A 26,697-nucleotide genomic window follows, 5' to 3' on the forward strand; every position below is an offset into this window, starting at 1 on the left:
GTCATTCATGTTCAAATCTTTTGAGTTTGGTAGTTTATTGGAGGCCTAGACTGATAATGCAGGGTCATATCACAGGAATTTGGAGAAGTTTAATTTTCTTTCAAAAGAATCTGAGAACTAAAAGACTGCCATCAGTAAATGTGTTAGCATGTCATTAAAAACCTCACTGTCTTCAGGCAAGTAAACCCATCGGCATTACCTTTTCTCGTTTGTAGTTGCAGTTGCACAACATGGAAGTTCTAGACCTCTAACTATCCTCTCAACCTGGCCTGTCAGGTTAAACGTGGCTCACCACGACCTTATTGAGAGTAATTCGGGAAAGGTAATAAATGCCAGCCTTGTCATAAATGTTCAGTCCACAAGAATGATTTTTTTAAAAAATCCAAGTTATGTACATTTGCTAAGCAGCTAGTACACACTGACCTTCTCATCATTGGCAGCTTTCATCAAATGACGCTCTTTCTCCAATTCTGCTTGTTTTTCCGCAAGGGCCTTTGAAAACTTAGTGAGGCTGTGCTTGGTTTCCGTCAGCTCCTTGGATGAAGTCTCTTTCTCTTGTCTGAGTGCCGTGAGCTCCCCTTTCAGTCGGCTCTCGCTCTCTCCCTTCTTCTTCGCATCCTCCTTCAGCCGCTCGAGCCCCTGGCCCAGCTGGGCTCGCTCTTTCTCGTGCCCCAGTGCCTGTTTCCTTGTCTTGTCCAGGGCCTCTGATCTCTCCTGCAGTTCCTGCTTTATACCACAAAAACTGAAAATAAAAAAAGTTAGTTACAAAAACAGCGTAATAATTTGTGAATATGTCCTTTGAAAACATTTGCAATTCGAATTCCGTACATCACTGTCGCCAATAAACTGAAAATATTAACCCTTTGCACATAGGTTCAAACTGTACTCCATTCCCTCCACGGCCTTGGAAAGGTCAGCACTTTGAACACAAATTACATACAACCCACAGGTGCAACTGAGGTTAAGGATGAAAAGGGCAGTCACAATATGGATACGGGATTGGCTGAGGAACACAGAGTAGTGCTGAATGGTTGTTTCTGCACAGGAGGGTAATATGGACTGGTGCTCCCCTGGGTTCAGTATTAGGATGGAAAATAAAAACACAAAGTGCTGGAAATACTGGCTGAATCTGTGGAGAGAGAAGCAGAGATAATGTCTCATGTCGAATACGACTGCTCTTCAGAACTACAGATTATTTCAGATTTCCAGTATGCGCAGTATTGTGGTTTTTAGTATTAGAAACACTGCTCTTATGTTTATGATATATATTAATGGCCTGGACCTGGGTAGCAGAGCATAATTTAAAATGGAGGGGTGACCTGGTAGAAGTCTACAAAATTATGAGGGACTTGGACAGGGTGGATAGTCAGAAGCTTTTGCCCGGGGGGGGGGGGGGGGGGGGAGGGGGGGGGGGGGGGGGCGGCGGCGGCATTTTTTTTGTTCTTTGTGCTTTATTAATAGAGAGATAGAGAATAAATGCACCATAGTTAGAGTAAATCTTTATAAAATACTGGTTGTACCCCAACTTAGAGTACTGTGCCCAATTAGATTGTTTGTCTTAAAGCTAGAAGGTTAAGGACAATTTAATGGAGTTATTCAAAATCATGGGACCTTCTGGTTAAATAGATAGGGAGGGAGAAAGTATTTACAATGACAGAAACGTTAGTAGAGGACACAGATTTAGCATAATTAGCATTAACATTAAGGGAGATCTTGTTTTTCTGCACAGCGAGTTATTGTGATCTGGATTGCAGTCGGGAAGGGCAATAGAAACGGCTTCAAAATGGAATCAAATATGTACTTGAAAAGGAGAACTTTGCAGAGCCATGGGGAAAGAACAGGGAAACGAGGCTAATAGACCTTTCAAAAATAATCGGAACAGACACAAGGGGCCGAATGGCGCACAATGATTCCAAGCCAACAACACAGACAGTAATAATCTCACTCCTTACTTTTCCTTCTCGGCTTTGAGCTGTTGGTTCAGTTCTTTGATTTGGCTTTCCTGGGCGGAGTGCTGTTTTTGGAGCTGAATTTGGTCATCTCGGGCCTGTTTAATGTCAGATTCCAGTTTCTAAAAAGGAAGCAGCCTTATTATTGCACAGCAATGACTATTTCAGCAGTCTTGGTGTAAAAACTCTCATTTTATAATTAAAGATTATTAACTGGTTTTATTCAGAGTACTAGTGAACTGGGTTCTAACTTTATTTTGGTTTAAACTTACAAAAACTATCAAGTTATACCCAATACATTGTAAACTTCATTTTGACTTTTTGTTGCCTTGGGTGTTTTAATGCAGGTATCTACTCTCTAATGGTTAATGGAGGTGGTGGCCATCAGTTTCTGGCTCCAAACAGTTTAACTTTTCATTAATTCATTCTCAGGAAGTGGACAGCACAGCATTAGTTGCCCATTTCATGTTGCCCTTGAAAAAGTGATGGTGAACTGCTTTCTTGAACCACGCTGCATGTGATGCAAATTAGGAAGGAGTTGCAAGATTTTGACTCAGTAACAGTGAAGGAACAGCAATAAATTTCCAAGTCAGGATGGTGAGTGGCTTGAGGGAGAACTTGCGGATGGTGGTGTACCCAAGCATCTGCTACCCAGGTTTTTCGAGGTGGTTGAGGGTTATGGATTTAAAAGGTGCGGTCAAAAGAACCTTGGTGTGTTGCAATAGTGCATTTAGCATATTGTACACACTGCTGCCACTGAGCGTTGATGGTAGAAGAGGGAGTGAATACTTAAAATAGTAGGTGACCAGTCAAGCAGCCTGCTTTGGCCTGGATGGTGTCAGGCTTCAAGTAATGTTGGAGCAGCACTCATCCAGGTAAGTGGAGAGTATTTATTCACACGCAAGACTTATGCCTTGTAGATGCTGGACAGGCTTTGGGGAGTCAGGAGTTGAGGTATTTGCTGCAGCATTCAGCAAATGCTGTTCTTGCAGCCACAGTATTTATAAAGCTGGCCCACTTTCTGATCAATTCCAATAAAGATGATTTGGGAAAATAATATTTATCTGTATTGCAGCAATACTGTCTCAGTTTGTTTAAAAGAAAAACATTCACATCACCACTGACAGTTGGAAAAGATCACAATGATCGTTTACTGTGATACGGGGAGCATTGGGTCTGTCTTTCGCATATAAAGTAATTAGCACGCTCTTGAGAAACCTGGCTATTTTATTGGAATACAGAATGGGAGGGATAGAAAAAACACTGTTTCCTGCCAAGAATCTGGCCAAGCAAGATGGCCGCTGATTACCCATCTATGCACGTGTAGAAATCCAATAACTTCACTATTTTTAAATTCGGTCTCACTATCCCAGCAATGCAAGCAGATTCTAGGTTGTGTTTCTGTGTTTCATGAGGCAATATAGTTGCCCCTATAAAGATGGCAGACATTAATCTGGGCTTGTTATCAGCGTACAATTGCGCATGCACAGCACTGGGAGCAAACGCAGCCTAGAAAAAAAACCCGCAAGAGTCTGGTTTCAGTCATCCCAACAGTGATAAGAAAAAGGACCGATCCAATTATTATCAGGAGTACATATTTACATCCCCAGTTAACTTCTGGTGACCTCTCACACATCACAGAAAAGATCTATACGTACCAATTGTGTATCTCAGATTGCCTTTGACATTGCCTTCTTTTTATTCATTTGTGTGGTTTGGGTATTGTTGGAAAAGCCGGAATTATTATTCAGCTCAGAAAATGACTTTATACCATTAATTAGTGATATAAATTGCACATAGCAATATAAAATGAAAGTAAAAATACTGTCCCTTTCTCAGCCCTCGAGCTCATACCATATAGAGCACACTATTATACACATTATACACTACTATTCCTGCTTTTCAGGATCAATTTTAATCGATAAACTTTAAACTTGTTTTAATTTTGACCTTAATCTGTGTTTCCAGTTGTTCTACTTTCTGCTCAGAGATCAGTTGCTTCCCCTTGTATTCCTTAAGACTATTGTCCAGTTGAGTGCAATACTCGGTCTTCTCACTGAGTTTTGCTGCAGTCTGATCCAGCAGACCCTGGGCTTTGGTCAGCTCCTGCGGGAATACAACATGCCAAAGTAATATAAAAACAAACACTTTACTGCCAATGAAGTTGTTTTGAAGTGTAATCACTGCTGTAATGTAGGAAACGCAGCAGCTAATTTGTTACACCGCAAGCTTCCATAAACAGCAATGTGACAATGACCAGATCGTCTGTTTTCCTGTTGTTGATTGAGGAATAAATATTGGACAGGCCACCAGGGAGAACCCCCCAACCAAGCAGGCAAATTAAGCCGTGGTTTAAGGTCTCACCTGAAGGACAGCACCTTCGACAGTGCAGCACTCACTGGGTGCGGCACTGGGAGATTCAGTTTTGATGTTAGTGCTGAAACCCTGAAGTGGGACATGAACCCGGAATCTTGTAAGTCAAGAGGCAAGAACGTTAATAGGCAATAACTATTTATAAAGTGTCCTTAACATGATAAAATGTCCCAGGTGGTTTCACAAGGAGTATTCTAAAGCAAAATCTGACATCAGGACACATATGGAGATAGAATGGGTGATGAAAACCATGATCAAAGAGGTAAATTGAAGAAGTGAGGGAAAAAAAGAGGGGACGGTAGCACTTTAGACTGGAATCCCACATTTTAGGGCCTGGCCTGACAGCTGAAAGCGCAACCACTTCTGGTGGAGTGACTAAAATGACAGATGCGCAAGAGGCTAGAATTGGAGGAGCTCAGATATCTTGGTGGGTTTGTGGGCTGGAGAAGATTACAGAGAAAGGGAGAGGAATTTGAAAACAAAGATGGGAATTTTAAAATCAAGCTGTTGTCAGACCCTTCAACCAATATAGGTTAGTGGGTACAGGGATGATGGTGAATGGCATTTGGTGAAAGTTAGGATACAGGCGGCAGAGGGAGTTTACCATGGAATGCGAGGTGGGAGACTGGCAGTGCATCCTTGTAATAGAAGAGTCCAAAGGTATCAGTAAGGATGAGGGTTTCATCAACAAATAGGTTTAGGCAAAGGTAAACTCAGACAATGATGGAGGTGGAAGAAGGCGGTGCTGATGATGGAGAGGACACCGAGGAGAGAATGAGAGTTTAAATCCCACTGGTGCAGTTTGAGAATGTGTGCTCACATAAAAAGCTGGTGTCAGTAAAAGTGACTACAAAGTTGTTAGATTGTCGTAAAATCCCAACTGGCTCACTCATATCCTTAGGGGAAGGAAGTCCATTATCTTTACCTGGTCTGGATTATACGCAATGTCAGTCACACACTAACATGATAGACTCTAAGCTGCTTAAAAAGCCACTCAGCTTATACAAGGGTCAGCAGGGCTGGCGTTAGGATCCCAAATGAGAACCCAACTATTTTCACTTTGTGAAACTGTGAGGAAATGTTATTGCACCACAGGAGATGACTCTGACCAATTGGTAACTTTTATGTTAAAACAAACTTTAAATTAAACACAGAATTAACCACATTAGCAACAAAGAAATAGCTTTTTAGATAACAGTTACAACAGTTCTTAAGTAAAAGAAGAAACCTTAACTTACTTCCTAAATCTGCCACTATATTCCAATTAAGTAAACCAATATATGTCAAGTACCACTAATGAATAAAGTTAACAGCCAGAGTTTTACATGTTTTACTCGGTGCAGAACCTTTGGAAATAAACTTTCAGAACCAAACTGAAACACCTCTGTTCAGATTAGAGTTCTAGGACCTACTGACTCTTCAGACAGACCTGGCTCCTCCCATTAGCTAAACCATATGTACCCAAGGCAATGTTGCTGGTGCATTCTTCATTCCAAACAACATAACTGTAAACTGCTACAGATCATTTGACGTTACAAAAGTCAAAACTTCCTTAGCCCTTTCCGATAAAGATACATAACTTCCTACATCTAAATCATGGGAAATCACCTTTGTACTTCCTAGTTTATTCGCACATATAGCTCTATGTGACTGTAATAACTCTTTCAGGTCACTCTGATTTTGTTCCGGAAGGTAACTCAGTAATTTATCCAAATTTCTCATTACTTATTCATTGTCCAATCTTATTTGAGGAATGTTGAATTCTGAATCATCTGGATTTATATCTTCTCCCCGAGTTGTAACTACTAATATTAGGGATATTAATATTTCCTTCCCCTTCAAAATACCTTTTGAGAATATTAACACAGTGAGTTTTCCTTCTACCTGGCATTGTTATCAAATAATTCACATCACTCAATTTACTTTCAATTTTATAAGTCCCATTACATCTTCCTTTTAATGGTTCACCTACCACTGGTAATAACACTAACTTTCTCCTCACTCACAAAGCTACAAGTTTTTGATTTCTTGTCTGCCTTTTTTCATCAAATGCTGTGACAATTTTAAATGCTTTCTAGTCAACTCATCAGCCCAATTTAATCTCTCCCTAAAGTTTGATACATATAGCCCAACTCACTAACTCCTCCTTAATTAATTTAAATGGTCCTCTTACCTCATGAACAAAAATCAATTCAAACGGACTAAGGTTTAGTTTATTCATTAGGAGTATCCCTAATTGCAAATAGTACAAAAGGAATTCCTTTATCCTGATCCTCTGGATAATCCTGACTATAGGCCCTCAGCTACCTTTCTAACCCTCCTGTGATTCTGGATGATACGCAGTTCATAGAATCCTAGAATTTACAGTGCAGAAGGAGGCCATTCAGCCCATCAAGTATGCACCGGCCCTTGGAAAGAGCAACCCATCCAAGTCTACAGCCCCACCCCATCCCCATAACCCAGTAACCCCATCTACGCCTTTTTGGACACTAAGGGCAATTTAGCATGGCCAATCCACCTAATGTGCACATTTTTGGACTGTGGAGGAAACCGGAGAACCCGGAGGAAACCCACGCAGACACGAGGAAAACGTGCAGAATCGAACCTGGGACCCTGGAGCTGTGAAGCCACGGTGCTAACCACTGTGCTACTGTGCTGCCCTTGAATTAAATTGCTTTACCCCATAAATTATCCATAACTTCCCTGAATAACTGCGACATAAAATTTGATCCTGGATCTGAATGGATTTCTTTTGGTAGTCCGTATATGGTAAAAAATTTAGTTAACTCCTCAACAACCCTCTTAGCTGTAATATTTTGTAATGGAATGGCCTCCGGAAATCTAGTAGACATATCCATTGTAGCCAACAACTACTGATTCCCACTTTTTGTCCGGGGAAGGGGTCCCACACAATCAATCAGGACCCTAGTAAAAGGGTCCTCAATTGCTGGAATGGGTATTAAGGGCGTTGGTTTGATTACCGCTTGAGGTTTTTCTATCGTCTTACATGTGTGACATGTAACACAAAATTCTTTAGCAGTCCAAGCCAGTAAAAATGTTTAGTATTATCACTTGAGTTTTCCTTACTCCTAAATGATTCCCTATGAAAGTGAAATGAATGAATGAAAGTTGCTTATTGTCACGAGTAGGCTTCAATGAAGTTACCGTGAAAAGCCCCTAGTCGCCACATTCCGGCGCCTGTTCGGGGAGGCTGGTACGGGAATTGAACCGTGCTGCTGGCCTGCCTTGGTCTGCTTTAAAAGCCAGCGATTTAGCCCAGTGAGCTAAACCAGCCCCTACAGGAACCTTAGGCGCTATCCGCAAAACCTCCATTCCATAACCCACTGGTAATATAACTTGATGAACTTCTGCCCATTTCTCATCTGCCTGAATATGTAAATTCTCTCATTAATATATTATTTCTAATGCAATGACACTCCAGTATGCACTCATATTCTATCTCGGTGTATGTTTTCTGACACAACGGCTTGATCTCGGAATCGTTCTGTTGTATTCCACCAACTTTCCTGAATTAAAGATATCAGCTTCATGTCTAGCAGTTTTAACTCTTTGCTCTTCCATATGAGTTCTCACTACTGCAGGAAGTGAATCTTTAAATTTCTCCAGAATAATAATTTCCCCACGATCTTCATAATTTAGGTCGATTTTTAATGTGTATATCCATCGATCAAAATTATTTTGTCTGATTCTTTCAAATTCTATATACTTTTGACCTAGTTCTTTCCTTATATTTCTAAACTTCTGTCTTTGGGCTTCTGGCACTAGTTCATATGCAGTTAAAATGGCTTTTCTCACCTCTTCATAATCCCGCGATACCTCCTCTAACAATGATGCAAATACTTCACTAGCTCTACCAACTAATTTTGACTGAATCAATAATATCCACATGGTTTTTGTCAATTAGCTACTTTCTCCAATTAGATTTTTAAAAATGCCTCCACACCTTTCTCCTCCAGCCTTGGCAGTGTTTGAACATATTTAAATATATCCCCACTAGAATTCAGGCTAGGAAGGGTTACTCCAAACTTTTAACTGACACACTACCTACCTTTCCAACTCCCTCTCCTTCAGGTCTATTTTCTGAAGTTCAAATTCTCTCTTTACTTGCCATTGTCTCGCTCTCTTTCTTTCTCTCTTTGCCCTCTTTTTCCTTTGCTTCTGCCATTGACTCTCTCGCTCTTTGTCTTTTGTTTCGAAGTCCAGCTGTCTCATTTCATTAGTATGTTGTAATTGTTTAATTTGTAACTGGATCTTAGCTAACCCCAATGATTCTTACTACAACTCAGGCTATGCCTCTGGCATCTCTTCCAAATTTAAATGCTGAGCTATTGCTTTAATCACATCTACCTTCCTCACCCCTGCAGGTGAATTCAACTGCAACTTGTCCACCAATTCCAAAAGTTTTGCTTCAAGCACCTTTTGTAAACCGCCCAGAGTTATTTCTTCCAACACCAAGGCACTTTACAGAATTTACAGTGCAGAAGGAGGCCATTCGGTCCATCAAGTCTGCACCGACCCTTGGAAAGAGCATCCCACTTAAGTCCACGTCTCCACCCTATCCCCGTAACCCAGTAAAACCACCTAACCTTTTGGAGACTAAGGGTCAATTTAGCATGGCCAATCCACCTAACCTGCACATCTTTGGACTGTGGGAGGAAACCTGAGCACCCGGAGGAAACCCACGCAGACACGGGGAGGAAGTGCAAACTACACACAGACAGTGACCCGAGGCCAGAATTGAACCCGGGACCCTGGAGCTGTGAGGCAGCAGTGCTAATCACTGTGCCACCGTAATTTCTTTCCTCCCCCAATTAAGGAGCAATTTAACATGGCCAATCCACCTACCCTGCACCTCTTTGGGTTGTGGGGGTGAGACCCATTCAGACAAGGGGGAATGTGCAAACTCCACACAGACAGTGACCCGTGGCCGGAATCGAACCCTGGACCTCGCCGCCCTGAGGCAGCAGTGCTGGGAAATAAGTGATTAATTAGGGATAAGTCAATTAAACTCTCCTTTAGTGGTGTTATGGAAACATGTGTGGATTGTCACATGGAGGGAGTTAAAAGAGATGCATAAAAATTGGATGTTTACAATGAGTGGTTGGATTTGTAAAAGTCTAAGGCCCAGAGTTAGAACTGTAACATGTTTTGGTCCGTAACTAACTAAACATGGGTGTGTTTGAAGTGCAATCTTTAGATTGTATGATTAAGTACTGTTGCAATGTTTGAGAACATTGATGATTTGAGGTGTGAATTAGAATTAAGAACCCCTCCTCCAATCCTGGTGTTGGTCAATGTGCTGGCCAGTGTGGGAATGGGACAGACAGACAAGGAATTTCCCAGCCCATTCCCAATCTGTGCTGAATTATTGCATCTCAGTTGAGGCAATAGTGGCAAAAGTGGAAGTGGCCTCAGCATCCCCATGGGAAAGAAAGGGACAACACTGCTGGCTATGACCTTGTGACTCCTGTGACTCATGCATGCAGGAGCAGCAATGAGATAGACTGTACCACCTTCCATCTCCTCTCCACTCAGTCCAGATTCACATATGGGGAAGAGCTACTTGGGGAGGAGGACAGCTCCTCAGAAATATACTTCAGTGAGGATCAACAGAGGTGAGATTGGACACAAGTGTGACTTCAATCAAACTGAATACTTGGCAGGGTGTATTACATTTGGCAGAAGTGGCTACCAATTGTGCATCCCTGCTCAAATCCAATCGTACTCCCGAATCCTTCAGGAAGAGGGGAACAAATATTGATTAATAAATGTAGCAAATTCATTTGTGATTGTTTCTGGAGACTGACAAACATCTTGAAAGAACCATTTTACAAGTCACTCCCTATTAACACTTGAAAACAGCAGCTCCTCACACTCAATGTTTTTGAACTCAATAATCCCAAGCCAAACAAGGAATTAATTGCACTTTTAAAATCCCGCAAAGGGGCCCAATTTTGTTAGGATCCCGAAGGAGAACCAAACTATTTTCAATTTGTAAAGTGAGGAAATGTTACACCACTGGAGTGACAGCACTTACCAATAGGTATCTTTTATGATAAAACAAACTTTAATTTAACCACATTAGCAACAAAGAAATAGCTTTACAGTTTGTTACAGGGCTCATTGGGGACCACTCGACTGAGGGCTCGTCAAATCTCAGAGGCCATGTAATTCTCCGGCCAATGAGACCAAAGCACGTGACAGTTCAGCTGCAGAGGGGCCTTAAAATCCCACAGACTAGGTTTGGGAGAGGAGTTGGGAGTCGTTGTCTGGTAATGTGTAGAAATAGTTTCCGCTTGTAAACAAACTGTTGTTGCTTCTTATCAACTGGTGGTCACCTGGAGTTCAGTTGTTACATTGGCTACGAGGGAAAAGGAATCGACTCTCCGATTATAGGGACAAGTACCTTTCCGGTTTGATTCCAAGCTATTTCCAGCACACAGCAGGAATGCCATCATGTCGCATTTTGGTAAGCTTGAGCCTTTTAATGCAGATGAAGAAGATTGGGTGCAATATGTGGAGAATATGGGATACTTTTTCAGAGTGAATGGCATAGAAAGGGAAGACTTACACACAGACTTACAGTATAGCAAGAAGCTTGCCCTACCCAGAGGCCCCAGCTCAAAATCATTTAATGATCTTGTGGAATTGGTTAGAGATCATCATTCATCCTTCAGCGGTATAAGTTCAATTTGTTGGGGAGGGCCCCAGCAGAATCTGTTTTCATGGCCCGACATAGGAAGGTGGCAGAATATTGTGATTTTGGGATGTCCTGAATGTTACGGTACAGACTCATGTATGGAGTAAATAATGCAGCTATATAAAAGAAGTTGCTATCAGGATCAGAGCTGGACTTAAAGAGGGCGATGGAAATAGCCGTGTCCACGGAGGGGCCGAAAAAGATGCACAGGAATTGCAAAGCATGTATGGGTGCGAGGTCCACAAGTTGGAGCAAGAGGCTGCATATAACAGCTCCAGGAGTGAAGCTTACAGTGCAAATAGGGGAAGGCTGACCAGCGGAGGAAACGGAGCAGGGGCTTTTAATCAGAGAACAAATTTCAATGCATGTTTCAGGTGCGGGGGAAACCACGCCCCAGGGAGGTACAGGTTCTGGGATGCCGAATGTTTCCGATGTGGTAAAAGAGGTCATTTGAGGCATAAATGCAGGAACACACAGAGCATGCCCAGCCCAGGAAGGAGACAGAAGCCAGCTTCAGTCCACAATATGGGGGAGTACCAGTCACCTGAGCGAAACATGTAGGTGTTAAATCACGATGACATGGGCAAAGTGGCCCTAATTAGTGTAGTATTATTCGTCAATGAATGCCCTTTGAATATGGAAGTGGACACCAGTGCTTCAGCGACTGTTATAGGGGAACAAAATTATTTACAAAATGGGGTCTGACCATTGAGGTTGAAAAACACTGTGGCCCGACTAGCCACATAAAATCAAGGGAACCACGATGGCCCTGGTAGCTTATGGACGGTGGTCGGCTTGGCTCTCGCTTGTCATGTTGGGACAAGGTCCAAGTCTGATGGGGCGGGGTTGGCTCCAACATGATCTGGGTAGAAATATTCAAAATGGGCAAGGGGGGCCTCTAAGATATCATCCGAAAGTATTCTGAGGTCTTCCGAGATGAACTAGGAAAGATAAAGGATCACCAGGCCAAAATAAACACACATGCTGAGGCCACACCAAACTTTTACAGGGCAAGACTAGTCCCTTATTCCATGTTGGAAAAGGTGGAAGTTGAGCTTAAGCACCTTGAAGACCATGGCATCATAATACCGGTATGGCTCGCAGAGTGGGCCACACCCATCATTCCAGTCATCAAGCCAGACAAGACGGTCCACATTTGCTGATTTAAAAACTGACAGTCAATCAAGCGGCCAAATTAGACCGATACCCCAAACCTAAGATTGAAGACCTGAGCACTATACTCCCTGGGGTTTGACATTTACCAAACTAGATATGAGCCACACTTGCCTGCAACTAAAATTAGGTGAATCGTCCCAAGAGTTTGTGACCTCCCCATTGCCTCTGCCCGAATACAACGCCGGGCGTTGTTGCTCTCAGCATATGAATACCCCTTTGAGTATCGACTTGGGCCCAGATATGTCACACAAATGCTTTGAGCTGTCTCCCATTACTCGTAAGCTCCACACCCCCACTGGTACCTGAGGAAGAGATGACTTTAAACTTCTTAGAGACACTGCCGATATCAGTGAAACTACTCAGGACCTGGATGCAAAGGGATTCTGGCCTGTCAAAGATCAACAATATGGCGTTGAGCGAGGGTTTCTATGATCCTGCTTCAAAGGCATTGAAGCCTTATTTGACCCGGAGAAATGGGCTGAGCTGCGAGGATAGTGTGCTTCTGTTGGGTTGGGATGTCGTTGCTCCGGGTCCCCGTAGGCAATTGTTGTTGGGAGTTGCATAATGCACACGGACATCTCTAAAATGAAGATGTTGGCACGGAGTTACGCATGGTGGCCTGTCATCGACATCGATATAACGACCATGGTCGTCGAGCAGTGTGACCCGTGCCAGGGACAGTGGACCTGCCCGCTACACTTTCAAATTCGGAATGAGGAAACATTCGCCAGCCTCCTTTGATACCAAGGTTTCATGATTTTTGCATCATATAGGACCACCCCACACAATGACAGGCATTGCCCAGGCTAATGGGCGTTGATTGCGAAATAGACTGAGCCTCATATTGCCGGGAAGGGTCTAGGCAAGATTTTCAAAAAAGAAACGCTGACCCGTTGAAGACAGCGAGAGCATTCAAAGTAAATGATCCGGTGTTCATAAAAAACACTTTAGAAATGGACCTTGGGGATTGTTGTGTCTAAGATGGGGCCGGAATCATATGAGGTAACATTACCAATACCCAACATGCTCACTGTTAGTATCGATCAAGGTATCAAAGGGGCTGAACAGGCCGTCGTAAGCTCAGAACCCACGGTCACTGGGCACGGAGGGGCAGCAGCCGAGGAGCTACCTGTACCTACAGAAGAAATTGGAGCACTCCCACCGAGCAAGACAATTACTGAGGAAAAATCTCAACCAGTGTCACTTTGTCGCTCTCAACATAACCGGAGGACCCCCGATAGACTGGGCTATTGAGATCAAAATCTCTAGTACCTAGGGAGTACAAGAGAACTTGAAGGGGAATAGGATGCTATGGTAACATCGAAGGCTACGTGACCTCCTCGACCGAGGCCTTGGCAAATCTTGGAGCCACGTGAATCCTCGGCCAATGAGAACAAAGCATGTAAGATCAGCAGCCGACGGGCCTTCAAAACCCACAGACTAGGTCTGGACTGGGAGAGCAGTTGGAGTCGTTGTCTGTTAATGTAATGTGTATAAATAGTTTCCATCTGTAAATAAACCGATGTTGCTTCTTATCCACTGGTGGTTGCCTGGAGTTCCGTTATTACACTGTTAACTGTTACAACAGTTCTTAAGTAAAAGAAGAAACTTTAACTTGCTTCCTTTAACCTTACTTCACGCTGAAATCGGACCCGAGAACCGGCGTGTTCGTGGAGTACTCCAGGTGGCTGGGGGTACATTGCCAGAGTAATCCTCCACTCCCGACTGCCGAGTTCCCGATGGCGTGGTTCTAACTACCTACCGCCCTTCGGGCAGCTCGCGTGGCGGCTGCGGGATCAGTCCGCGGCCACCCTAGTGGGAGGCATGGGGATCGGACACAGGGGGGCCTTATAGGCGGCCGGGGGACAGATCGGCGGGGTTAGATCTTCGGGCTCGTGGCTGATTGGGGGCGGGGGGGCTACATTATAAAGCTGCCTCCGTGGGCCGTGTCAGCCATGGCGCTCGGCGTGGCCGCTGGAGGCCGTGCGCATGCGTGGACTCAAAACCGGAAGTGCGGGGACCCGTATCCGCAGCTAAAGCTGCATGTATCACTCCAGGTCCCTGCTAACTCCCTGCAGGTGAGTGAATTGGCTGATCTTTTTTAAAGGAAACTCCAGAGTGAAACGCCAGCGTTTTTACGCCGGCATGGGGCCATAGTCCCATTTTGGGAGAATCCAGAACACTGTCTGTATGCATCTTAACCCAGCTGTTCAATAATTTAACTGCAAAAAAATATAAAATATGATAATTTCTTACATTCGTCACACTGGGCAACAAATTGCCAGCAACTCCTATATCCTACGATGGAATAACAATGTCTAACAACCAGTTCTCCAATGCCAGTGGCTTATGTTGAAAATAGGAATACAATCTGCCCTTTATTTCCCCTCCACCCCCATCACAAAGCAGATTTTCTGACTGTTGTGTGGAAACTCCCTCCTCAATAATGAGTTACATGAAACAAACATGAGTCTTGCCTCTCTGTACATTTTAATTTGTAAAACACTGTGTAACTAATGGTCAGCTTGCTTGATTTTTTTTGCATGAATACAAATAGTAACTGGCACTTTGGAGACATAAGCAGATGTTGCTAGAACTGACATGAATTAACATTTAGCCCTGAAGCAACAATGCAAAATAAAAGAACACATATTAATCATCTATAATATTTTCATCTTAAATCTGCACTAACCTCTTGTCACAGAATTGCTAGAGGAGGCCATTCAGCCCATCATATCTCCATTGGCTCTCCAAATGAGCAGTTCACTTAGTACCATTCTCCCACTGTCGTCCCGTAACCCTGCACATTCCTCTTTTTCAAAGAGTCTAATTCCTTTCTGAATCCTCCAATTGAACCTGCCTCCACCACACTCTCAAGCAGAACCTTCCAAACCTAACCAGTCGCTGCATAGATCTTTCTCATGTCGGTTTTGCTTCTTTTGCCAATTACTTTAAAATCTGTGCCCTCTCGTTCCAGATCCCTTCAAGAGTGGGAACAGTTTCTCCCCATCTACTCTGTCCAGACCCCTCATCATTTTCACTTACTCTATCAAATAATGCCAATGTGTTCCCGTTATAAATGTGAATTTCAGATGGAGAAATTACACGGACAACTTGTTACAAGGCAATCACGTTCCTGCTGTCATGACTGCTGCACTGCCACCACTGGTGGGAGAATGCAATTGCATCGTGACACGTTTACATAGGCAGTCTCCATTGTAATACTGACAAAGGAATTTAGAATAAAAGGCAGAATGCATGACTTTAAAAGTCACTGAAGCAGCAAAGTCCGGTACCTGCTCCTTATCCTGCAGGGCGTGTTTGGCAGTTTCCAAATGGCTTTCCAGGTCAGCTCTTTGTGCGGTTTTGGATGCTTCTGCAGACAGCAACAGCTCGGTTTTGCCCTTCACCTGAAATATTTACAAAAACAAAGCAACAAGGATAAAAGCGGCTCATCTAACTTTGGAGAATGGAACATACGAACAGCCTACTCGGTCCGTCATTCCTGTTCCTCTGTTCTAACCGAGGTTGTGTCTGATCTGCACCTCAGCCCTATGTACCTGCCTTTGTCCCAGATCTCTTCATACCCTTGCCCAGCAAAAATCGATCAATTTCAGCATCTTTTGGTGGAAGAAGATAGGATTTTCACTCCCCCTCTATTTACGAAGTGCTTTCTGATTTCATTTCAAATTAGCCTAGATCATTAGCCTAGGGCAGCACGGTAGCATAGTGGTTAGCGCAATTGCTTCACAGCTCCAGGATCCCAAGTTCGATTCCCGGCTGGGTCGCTGTCTGTGTGGAGTCTGCACATTCTCCCCGTGTGTGCGTGGGTTTCCTCCGGGTGCTCCGGTTTCCTCCCACAGTCCAAAGATGTGCGGGTTAGGTGGATTGGCCATGCTAAATTGCCCTTAGTGTCCAAAATTGCCCTTAGTGTTGGGTGGGGTTACTGGGTTATGGGGATAGGGTGGTGTGGGCTTGGGTAGGGTGCTCTTTCCAAGAGCCGGTGCAGACTCGATGGGCCGAATGGCCTCCTTCTGCACTGTAAATTCTATGAAATCATTGGGAGGCAGTGGTGCTGCGGTATTGTCACTGGAGACCCAGGGTAATGCCCTGGGGACCTGAGTTTGAATCCCACCATTGCAGGTGCTGAAATTTGCACTCAATCAAAATCTGGAATTAAAAGTCTTGTTGTAAAAACCCGTCTGGTACACTAATGTCTTTTAGGGAAGGAAATCTGCCATCCTTATCTGGTCTGGCCTACATGTGACTCCAGGCCCACAGCAATGTGGTTGACTCTTAACTGCCCATTCAAGGGCAATTGGGAACGGGCAATAAATGTTGGCCCGGCCAGCAACACCCACATCCCATAAATGACTAAAAAAACACAAATGAAACATGTGATTTATTTTCACCATACTAAATAGGAATAAGTTATCCAGTTTAAAAAGGGGAAAATATCTTGAGCAGATAAATGTGTGGAGAATAGTAAAGTGAATTGCTCTACTATGCTGACTGTGTGATGAACACTACATTTTGCAAAAAAAAAAATCTGTATTTTTGCTAATATTCCCTTTCCAAAGTGAAACCAAACTAAGCTTCTGGAATGGCTGTAACTAGAATTCCTGATTGAGATATCAGTTCTGAGAAGTGAACTTGTGACCCAAGGTTGGCATAGAAATGAAAGCTAGGTGACCAAAAAGGACAAATGGAAGCTAATTGGGAAGATCGAATTAGCCTTGGCTGCAGGACCCACACATAGAAATCTTGGTGTTCGGGACAAACAAGCAAAGCTCTCTGAGAAAAATAGTCAGCTCTCTGTTCAGCAGAAAAGAGGGTAGACAGGGGCGCTAAGTGAAGCAATGTGCAAGCTGGTTAAAAGGACTGAAACCTAAACTTGTGCAAATAGCGCAGGCATGCTCAAGAGCGAGACACTTTTACCAAGGTGACCATTTCTGGGTGTGAACCAGGACCTTATTGGTTGGTCGGTCGAAAATGAACTTTGAAAAGCTACACCATCAGGACTATTGTGACCTGAGAAAGAGGATGTCCGTAGAAGCTCACCTTGTTAGTATCCGGGAAATTCGGATGGCATAGAGCTGCAAATGACACAAGGGCCAAATGCATGGAGTGGAAAGCGTGAGAGATCTTACATTTGGAAGGCAGAGCTTGAAGAACTATGGGACTGCACGGGAGGCTATATACGTGCTATGTGTGCTGCTGAGAATTGAGGAGGTTTATTCTTGTTGTATCGGCTATTTCAAGTAAAATTTATCATTTCGACTGAAATAATATTTGTTGATTAATGCATGCTTAATTTATGTTGATTTTGGTTTAATTGTTACAGTACAAATTTCAAAGAGTGACATCTTGTTCTTTGGTTCCTTCCATCTGGGTTGTTTGGGGATTTTCTTTTTTGAAGACTATTGGCCTTTACTTGGATCGTAGCACTCGTCTTTCACAGTAGGTTCATCGCCCACTTATTACTGCAGCAGAACGTCTGTGGGAAAAGCAATGGTATTGGATGTTCACAGCAGAGAAGGGGATCAAACAGCTATTGGGCCTGTGCTGGAATCAGCTCTTCAATGGATGGGATTGGTCACCTCTTGTTGCATTTTGTTCTGTCATTTCCCACAAACAGCAGAGGCTGTTTAAACTGCATAAAATGTAATGTGTATTAGATGTTTGTTTGCACTAATCACATGAGGTAGCCAGAGAGGGCTTGACAAAATAGTTCCAAAATATACTGCTGAAAACTCAATAACAATTGCACCCTGTTTCCCTCAGTTACGTATAATTAAAACCAGACAAACATTTTGAGATATACAACACACTTAAAATTTATAAGAGAAGGAGAGGAGCACAATAAAGAGCAGGCTAATAGATTGGAGAATAGCTGATTTAGAAATATTGAGAATTAAACTTGGGATAATAAATGGACAAAGATACTGGCAAAAAATGGTGTGAATCAGCAACAAGAACATTTAGCATGATGTTCAACAGTCCATGAAAAATATACTCCAGCATAAACAAGATAAACACTTAGCAGACACCAGAGATGAATGAATAAAATTCTATAGGTTATTAAAAATAACAATGCAATGCAGGTTAATAAGGCCGAGAAAAAGCAAATCAAACACTTGGGTTTATTTCTAGAGGGCTATAATTGTAAAGTTGAGATGTTATGCTAAATACTTAAATGCAATTTTGGTGCAACCATCCTCGAGAATGCTGTGCATAGTTCAAATCATAACAGTATAAAATGGACAAAGAGGCACTGCATATGATGTAAAAAAGGATTTACACTGATGATACCAGGAATGCGAAGCAAAATGAACAGATGGGGTTTGTTTGCTTTTGAGGAGGTAATAATAATAATAATCTTTATTGTCACAAGTAGGCTTCTATTAACATTGCAATGAAATTACTGTGAAAAGCCCCTAGTCGCCACGCTACGGCGCCTGTTCGGGTACACGGACTGAGAATTCAGAATGTCCAATTCACCCTAACAAGCATGTCTTTCGGGACTTGGGGGAGGAAACTGGAACGTCCAGACATGGGGAGAACGTGCAGACTCCGCACAGTGACCCAAGCCGGGAATCGAACCAGAGTCCCTGGCGCTGTGAAGCAACAGTACTAACCACTGTGCTACCTTGCTGATGATGGAGGAAGATAGAACAGAGAGCTTCAAAATTATCGTTTTGATAAGGAGTGGAGAAGAGCAAAACTAGAGGCCACCTCTACCAAGAAATCAAATAGAGTGGTGAGAATGTGGAGTTTGTTCCCACTGGGAGTGGTTAAGATGAATAGTACAGATGCATTTAAAAGGAGGCTGGCTAAGCACACAAAGGAGAAAGGGATAGAGGGTGTTAGGCTGGATAGGATTTAATGAAAAAAGGAAGGAGGCTCAATTGGAGCATCAACAGCAGCATGACCTGGCTGGGCTCAATGGGCTGATTCTATGCAATTCAACCAAGAAAGTGCAGTGCCTCTTTAATAAGTCAACACCACAATTATGTTGACAGTATATCAATGTGTTTATTTTTTTATCTGCAGTTAATATGGGAAAAGTTAACGGGCAATGTCCAATTTGAAAATGGACATGCCTTCATCAGACTGGCACCCTTCCTGCCACTGGGGGTCCTGCAGCAGTAGCCTGTAACTACATAGACAAGTTTACTTGGGAAATTCCTATTATAAATGTGGATATTGGGGTCCATCATGGAAATTACAAGAGAATTTATAACTTGAAAATGAGGTTAGAAATTTCCTTTGCAGGCCCTGATCTCATTAACCCTATTCTCTGAGTTCACCTAATGACCATATTTGACCTGAATTTCCCGTGTCCAACACCATGAGATAGATTACCATATTAAAACACACTGTCACAGTATCGGAGCAGTTAAATGGATCTAACTAAATAGCAGAACAGTTTTGAGGGGCTGAACAGCCTCCTCCTGTTCCTTGATCTGCATCATAAAATTGCTTCAGCTGCATTAAGTTTAATTTAGCAATTTGCCTCCTCTGATCATGATGTAAATTCAAATAGAAAAATTCACTTAATAGCAGTGATGAAAAAGAATGAAAAAGAATGATGCAAATTAACACATTATGTAAAAAACACAAATTAAGTTATGTATTTTTTCTGAACTACTCCAGTTTCAGGGTAATTACTGAAGAAAGCATTGAATGTTCCACCTCCAGCATGAAACCGGCAAGTGGAGAGTTGATTTCTAGATAACACACGGTTATGCCCATGTGACATACCCTGAAAATTGAACATCATCTCGTGCTAATGCAGCACTGCAGAATGCAATTCAACTTGCAACTCAACTGGTGCCAATGTCTGGAAGTTAAAATGCCATTCAATACTTGAAGGACCCAGTATATACAAGGACCACTATTCAAGGTCTATCGCTCAGTGTGTGATTGAGTTGATCGATAAAGATCTCAGGTTTACCTGTTGTAGTTTACAATGTCATCTGAAAACCTCAACTGGGATTCTGTTTCCCCAATCAATATTAGAATCTGAAATCTGCACCTCTTCATTTCCCTTGAATGATAATGCTTATTTTTAAAAGCCGTCACGCGTAAAATTCTAGGAATCATGCCATCAGAGAATTTGACCGTTTGGCACATTGCGCCTGTATGAAAGAGTGATCCAATTAATCCCACTCTCCTGCTCTTTCCCCAGAGTCCAGCATTTTTTTCCCTTTTCAAGTATTGTGTGTCCTTTTGAATGTTACTACTGAAGCAGTGTCGACTGGTCTTTCAGGCAGTGCATTCTAGATCTTAATAACTCGCTGTCTTTAAAACAAAATCTCATATTACCTCTGATTCTTTTGCCAAAGGTTTTAAGTCTGTGTCCACCGGTTACCAATCCTCCAAACAGTTTCTCCCTATTTTATCTATCAAAATCCTTCATAATTTTGATACCACTGCCAAATCTCCCTTTATATTTCTCTTCTGCAAAGAGAACAAACCCAGCTTCTCAATATAAAGTTAATTCATCTCAGCAAATATTTATTGGTGCCAGGGTATGTTCAGCAATTGCCACTTTACATTGATCATATGGCTCTTCATTCTGGTCTGTTTTACAGTAACTATGTGAAGGGCAGACCTTGGGTAATTTGGACTCCTGAAATTATAATTAATTTTACACAGAGACGGACAATACACCAAGGTCAGTATCCAACTGTCAATGAATGAATAAATAAATAAACAAAAAAGCCCACACTGCACCTGCAAGTCAAGTTGAGTCATCTTCTCCTTGGTTTGACTGAGCTGATTAGTAAGTTCGCTAATGGTAGACTCAAGGGAGTGAGCTCGGTCTTCAGCAGCATGAAGCTGAGATTTCTGCTCCTGCATTTGCTTGTGTAAATTCTCTTGTGCCTGGTTGTGACTCTCCGTTTGATTTTTCACCTTCTCAGTTAACTGAGCAACCTAACATTTTGATACAGAGAACGGTCATCAGCGTGGAATTAACACTCATGCGGTTACAGCCACACTTACTCAGCTTTATTTTACTTTGGCTGAAGTACATTTAACACCCTGATGTAAGACAAGAGTTAATCAGACTGCCCTGAAGACTACTACTGTTGTGCTGCTATTAATCTCTCTGTATTTTGCAGTAATGCTTTCACTTATCCTTTCCCTGTTAAACCGGGAAGTCAATGTCAAAGTAAAGAACTGAGCTGCTGGATCAATTAGAGATACAAGATATTGAATATGATTCCAGTGTGGGAAAATAGTTTTGTGGAAGAAAACATCTGGGCACATATCATCCTTTAAAATGATACAGTAGCGGACTTCCGGTTGCAGATATGCGGTTGCGGAGCTAAGTCGCACGTTCGGCAGCTCCCGACAGAAGCGGACTTTTGGGCTCTTTTTAGGGCCCCCAGCGGCATTTGTTCGACGGTCCCCAGTGTGAAAAGGTGATACTAACATTTCCCCGGCACTATATGGATTGGACCAGGAGTGGAGCGGTGAAAAAAGTAGTTTTGGAGCAGCGAACAGTGCGAGGAAGGAAAATCAAGATGGCGGCGGGTGGAGACCAGGCAGCGTGAGCGCAGTGGTCGCAGGAACAGCAGGAGTTTCTCCAGCGCTCTTCACGGAATTGAAGGCAGAGCTGTTGGAGCCGATGAAGGCTTCGATAGACAAGCTGCTCAAGACCCAGAAGGCCCAAGGGGCGGCGATCAGGGAGGTGCGGGAAAAGGCCTCGGAGAACGAGGACGAGATCTTGGGCCTGGCGGTGAAGGTAGAGGCGCACAAGGCGATGCATAAGAAATGGCAGGAGAAGTTCGAGGACATGGCGAACCGGTCGAGGAGGAAGAACTTGCGGATTCTGGGTCTCCCGGAGGGAGTGGAGGGGTCGGATGTTGGAGCATACGTGGTCACGATGCTGAACACGTTGATGGGCGCGGGGGCCTTCCCGGGGCCCCTGGAGCTGGAGGGGGCCCACCAAGTCCTGGCGAGGAGGCCCAAGCCCAACGAGCCGCCGCGGGCGGTGCTGGTGCAGTTCCACCGCTTCATGGACAGGGAGTGTGTCCTAAGGTGGGCAAAGGAGGAGCGGGGCAGCAGGTGGGAGAATGCAGAGGTCCGGATACACCAGGACTGGAGCGCGGAGGTGGCCAAGAAGAGGGCCGGGTACAATCGGGCTAAGGCGGCTCTGCATCGGAAGGGGGTGAAATTTGGAATGTTGCAGCCAGCGCGACTGTGGGTCACTTTCAAGGACAAACACCATTACTTTGAGACGCCAAAGGAGGCGTGGACCTTTATCCAGGCCGGAAAGTTGGACTCGGTTGCGAGGGGATGTCGAGGGGGGATTGATGTGATTGTTGTGTTTGGGGGGGGGGGAGAGATGTTCTGTTCTGTTTGGTACTGGTTTTTTTGGGTGCTGGGTGGGGTAGGGTGAAATGGTTCGTAGTGGGGGTTTGGTGAGAGTGTGGGCGTCGGTGGTTGGAAGAGGGGGCCCCATTGGGGGGGGGGGGGGGGCCGAGGTGGGGGAGCTGGAATCAGGCTGCGAAAGGGAGCTGCGCCTGGAGGGGGCAGGGCCGGCATGGTGGAAAGCATGTTTTTTTTTTTTCCCCGTGCTAGGGAAGAAAGGGGGTGGGGTTAGGGGGGAGGGTGGTGCTGGAGAGGAGTGCTCGCTGATGGACAGGAGGGGGGTGGGGATATTCTCGCATTGGGGGGGTCGATGGAGTGGCGGGAGGGGCCGGGGTCAGCAGGAGTCAGCTGACTTATGGGAGTGCTGTGGGGGGAGCAACGCAGCTAGGGGGGGACCTAGCTTGGGGGGGGGGGGGCTGGGTTGCTGCTGCATTGGCCAAAGGGGAGCTGGAGCCTGAAGAGAGAGTTGGGGCGGGGGTCTGCCGCTGGGCGGAACGGGGAGTGCGGGAAGCGCGGGCACGCGGCTGGCCTAGAAAAGGGGATGGCTATTCGGCGGGGGGGATGGGGTGGCGCCCCCCTGATCCGGCTGATAACTTGGAATGTGAGGGGCCTGAATGGGCCGGTCAATAGGGCCAGTGTGTTCACGCACCTGAAGGGACTGAAGGCAGATGTGGTCATGCACCAGGAGATGCATTTGAGGGCAGCAGACCAGGTTAGGCTGAGAAAGGGGCAGGTTTTCCACTCGGGGTTGGACGCAAATAATAGAGGGGTGCCGATTTTGGTGGGGAAGCGGGTGTCGTTTGAGGCGCTGAGCATCGTGGCAGATAATGGAGGTAGGTTCGTGATGGTGAGCGGTAAGCTGCAGGGGTTGCGGGCGGTCTTGCTGAATGTATATGCCCCGAATTGGGACGATGCCGGATTTATGCGGCGCATGTTGGGCCGGATTCCGGACCAGGAGGCAGGGAGCTTGGTAATTGGGGGGGGGGGGGGGGGCCAAGGAGGTGAAGGAGAGGAGAGAGAGGGAGAGGTTGGTGGGGGAGATTTTAAGGGTAGATAGGAGGTATGCAGAGGTCGCCGAGGAGGGACTACTCAAGGAGCGACGAAGCCTTCAGGCCGAGTTCAACCTGTTGACTACCAAGAAGGCGGAGGTGCAGTGGAGGAAGGCGCAAGGGGCGGTGTATAAATACGGGGAGAAGGCTAGCCGGATTCTGCCACACCAGCTTCGGAAGCGGGAGGCGGCGAGGGAGATTGGGGGAGTTAGGGATAAAGGGGGGAACACGGTGCGGAGTGTGCTGGGAATAAATGGAGTATTTAGAGACTTCTATGAGGGGCTGTATAGGTCTGAGCCCCCGACAGAGGAAGGGGGGATGCGTCGTTTTCTGGACCGGCTGAGGTTCCCGAGGGTAGAGGAGGGGCAGGTGGCGGGGGGGGCTTGGGGAACCGGTAGGGCTGGAGGAGCTGACTAAGGGGCTGGTGAGAATGCAGGCGGGGAAGGCACCGGGGCCAAATGGGTTCCCGGTGGAATTTTACAGGAAGTATTTGGACCTGTTGGGCCCACTACTAGTGAGGACTTTCAATGAGGCGAGGGAGGGGGGCCCTACCCCCGACGATGTTCAGGGCGCTGATCTCGCTGATCTTGAAGCGGGACAAGGACCCTTAACAGTGTGGGTCGTATAGGCCAATCTCACTCCTCAACGTGGATGTAAAGCTGTTAGCGAAGGTGTTGGCTACCAGAATTGGGGACTGTGTTCCGGGGGTGATCCACGAGGACCAGACGGGTTTCGTGATGGGACGGCAGCTAAACACCAATGTGCAGAGGCTCCTAAATGTAATCATGATGCCTGCAGTGGAAGGGGAAGCGGAGATAGTGGCGGCTATGGATGCGGAGAAGGCCTTTGATAGGGTGGAGTGGGGGTACCTGTGGGAAGTGTTGAGGAGGTTCGGGTTCGGGGAGGGGTTCGTTTGTTGGGTTAGGTTACTGTACGAAACCCCGGTGGCGAGTGTGGCCACAAATTGGAGGAGGTCGGAACAATTTCAGCTGTACCGGGGGATGAGGCAGGGGTGCCCCATAACCCCCCTGCTATTTGCGTTGGCAATTGAACCTTTGGCGATGGCTTTGAGGGAGTCCAGGAACTGGAGGGGGCTGGTGCGGGGGGAATACCGGATATCGCTGTATGCAGACGACCTGTTACTGTATGTGGCGGACCCGGTGGGGGGGGGGATGCCGGAGGTGATGCGGATCCTCAGGAAGTTTGGAGACTTTTCCGGGTATAAGCTCAACATGGGGAAGAGTGAGCTATTCGTGATACACCCAGGGGATCAGGGAAGGGGGATAGATGAGCTTCCACTGAAGAGGGCGGAAAGGAGTTTTCGGTACCTAGGGATCCAGGTGGCCAGGAGCTGGGGGGCCCTACACAAGCTCAACTTGAAGAGGCTGGTGGAGCAGATGGAGGAGGAGTTTAAAAGGTGGGATATGCTGTCACTCTCCCTGGCGGGTAGGCACAGTCGGTGAAGATGACGGTGCTCCCGAGGTTCCTTTTTATATTCCAGTGCCTCCCCATTCTGATCCCCAAGGCCTTTTTTAAGCGGGTCAGCAGGAGCATCATAGGGTTTGTGTGGGCGAAAAAGACGCCGAGGGTGAGAAGGGTGTTTCTGGAACGGAGCAGGGACAGAGGAGGGCTAGCCTTGCCTAATCTGTGTGGGTACTACTGGGCTGCCAATGTGGCGATGATACGCAAGTGGGTAATGGAGGAGGAGGGGGCGGCGTGGAAGAGACTGGAGATGGCGTCCTGTGTGGGCACGAGTCTGAGGGCGCTGGTGACGGCATCGCTGCCGCCGACAAGGTACACCACGAGTCCAGTGGTGGCGGCGACCCTCAAAATTTTGGGGCAGTGGAGACGCCACAGGGGGGAGGCAGAGGCTTCAGTGTGGTCCCCGATCCGAGAGAACCATCGGTTTGTCCCTTGGAGAATGGATGGGGGATTCCTGAGCTGGCACAGGGCAGGTATTAGAAGGATGGGGGACCTGTTTATAGATGGGACGTTTGCGAGCCTTGGGGCGTTGGAGGAAAAATTTGGGCTCCCCCCTGGAAATGCAGTCAGGTACGTGCAGGTAAGGGCGTTTGTAAGACGGCAGGTGAGGGAATTTCTGCTGCTGCCAGCACGTAGGATCCAGGATAGGGTGCTCTCGGGGGTGTGGGTTGGAGAAGGCAAGGTCTCGCCGATCTACCAGGAGATGCAGGAGGCCTCGGTGGAGGAGCTGAAAGGCAAATGGGAGGAGGAGCTGGGAGTGGAGATAGACGAGGGTACGTGGGCGGACGCCCTGGGTTGGGTAAATTCTTCCTCCCCTTGCTCCAGGCTTAGCCTGATACAATTTAAGGTTCTGCACAGGGCGCACATGACTGGGGCAAGGCTGAGTCAGTTTTTTTGGAGTGGAGGACAGGTGTGTGAGGTGTTCGTGGTGCCCAGCAAATCATGCCCACATGTTCTGGGCGTGCCCAGTGCTTTGGGTGAGGTGGGGGGGGGGGGGGGAAGTACTTTGTGTTTACTACTGTGTTTATCATTTAATGGGGGGCATGTATAGTGGGGGAATACGTGACATAGCTATAAGATGTTTATTTAGGTGTTCTTTGTTTTTTCTTATTTCTGTAAGGGGGGGGTTTTGTTGAAAATATATGTTAAAAATTTGAATAAAAATATTTTTTTTTAAATAAAATGATACAGAAGCAAAAACAGACTTTTAATTTAAGGTTTCATCGGAAGAATAGTAATTACAAGAGTTAAATTATTAATAAGATAAAGTGATGGAATTGTACTTGTTGGATCATAGAATTTACAGTGCAGAAGGAGGCCATTCGGCCCATCGAGTCTGCACCGACCCTTGGAAAGAGCATCCCACTTAAGTCCACACCTCATCCCTATCCCCGTAACCCAGTAAAACTACCTAACCTTTTGGAGACTAAGGGTCAATTTAGCATGGCCAATCCACCTAACCTGCACATCTTTGGACTTTGGGAGGAAACCTGAGCACCCAGAGGAAACCCACATGGGGAGGAAGTGCAAACTACACACAGACAGTGACCAGAGGCCGGAATCG

At 45.4% G+C, this 26,697-nt stretch overlaps 1 protein-coding gene across 3 annotated transcripts in view; it reads right to left on the minus strand.

Annotated features, from left to right (window-relative positions):
• eea1 (early endosome antigen 1) overlaps positions 1-26,697 on the minus strand; it is a 174,742-nt gene that overhangs the window by 58,260 nt on the left and 89,785 nt on the right. For all 3 annotated transcript variants that reach the window (XM_072471863.1, XM_072471862.1, XM_072471864.1), the window contains 5 exons: positions 20,959-21,159; positions 15,516-15,629; positions 3,900-4,055; positions 1,953-2,071; positions 424-742 (listed from right to left, as the gene is read on the minus strand). In XM_072471863.1, the coding sequence (XP_072327964.1) occupies positions 424-742; positions 1,953-2,071; positions 3,900-4,055; positions 15,516-15,629; positions 20,959-21,159 (909 nt within the window). The remainder of the gene's footprint in view (positions 1-423; positions 743-1,952; positions 2,072-3,899; positions 4,056-15,515; positions 15,630-20,958; positions 21,160-26,697) is intronic.

This window comes from Scyliorhinus torazame, chromosome 13 (assembly GCF_047496885.1).
Source record: "Scyliorhinus torazame isolate Kashiwa2021f chromosome 13, sScyTor2.1, whole genome shotgun sequence".
Classification (NCBI taxonomy): Eukaryota; Metazoa; Chordata; class Chondrichthyes; order Carcharhiniformes; family Scyliorhinidae; genus Scyliorhinus; species Scyliorhinus torazame.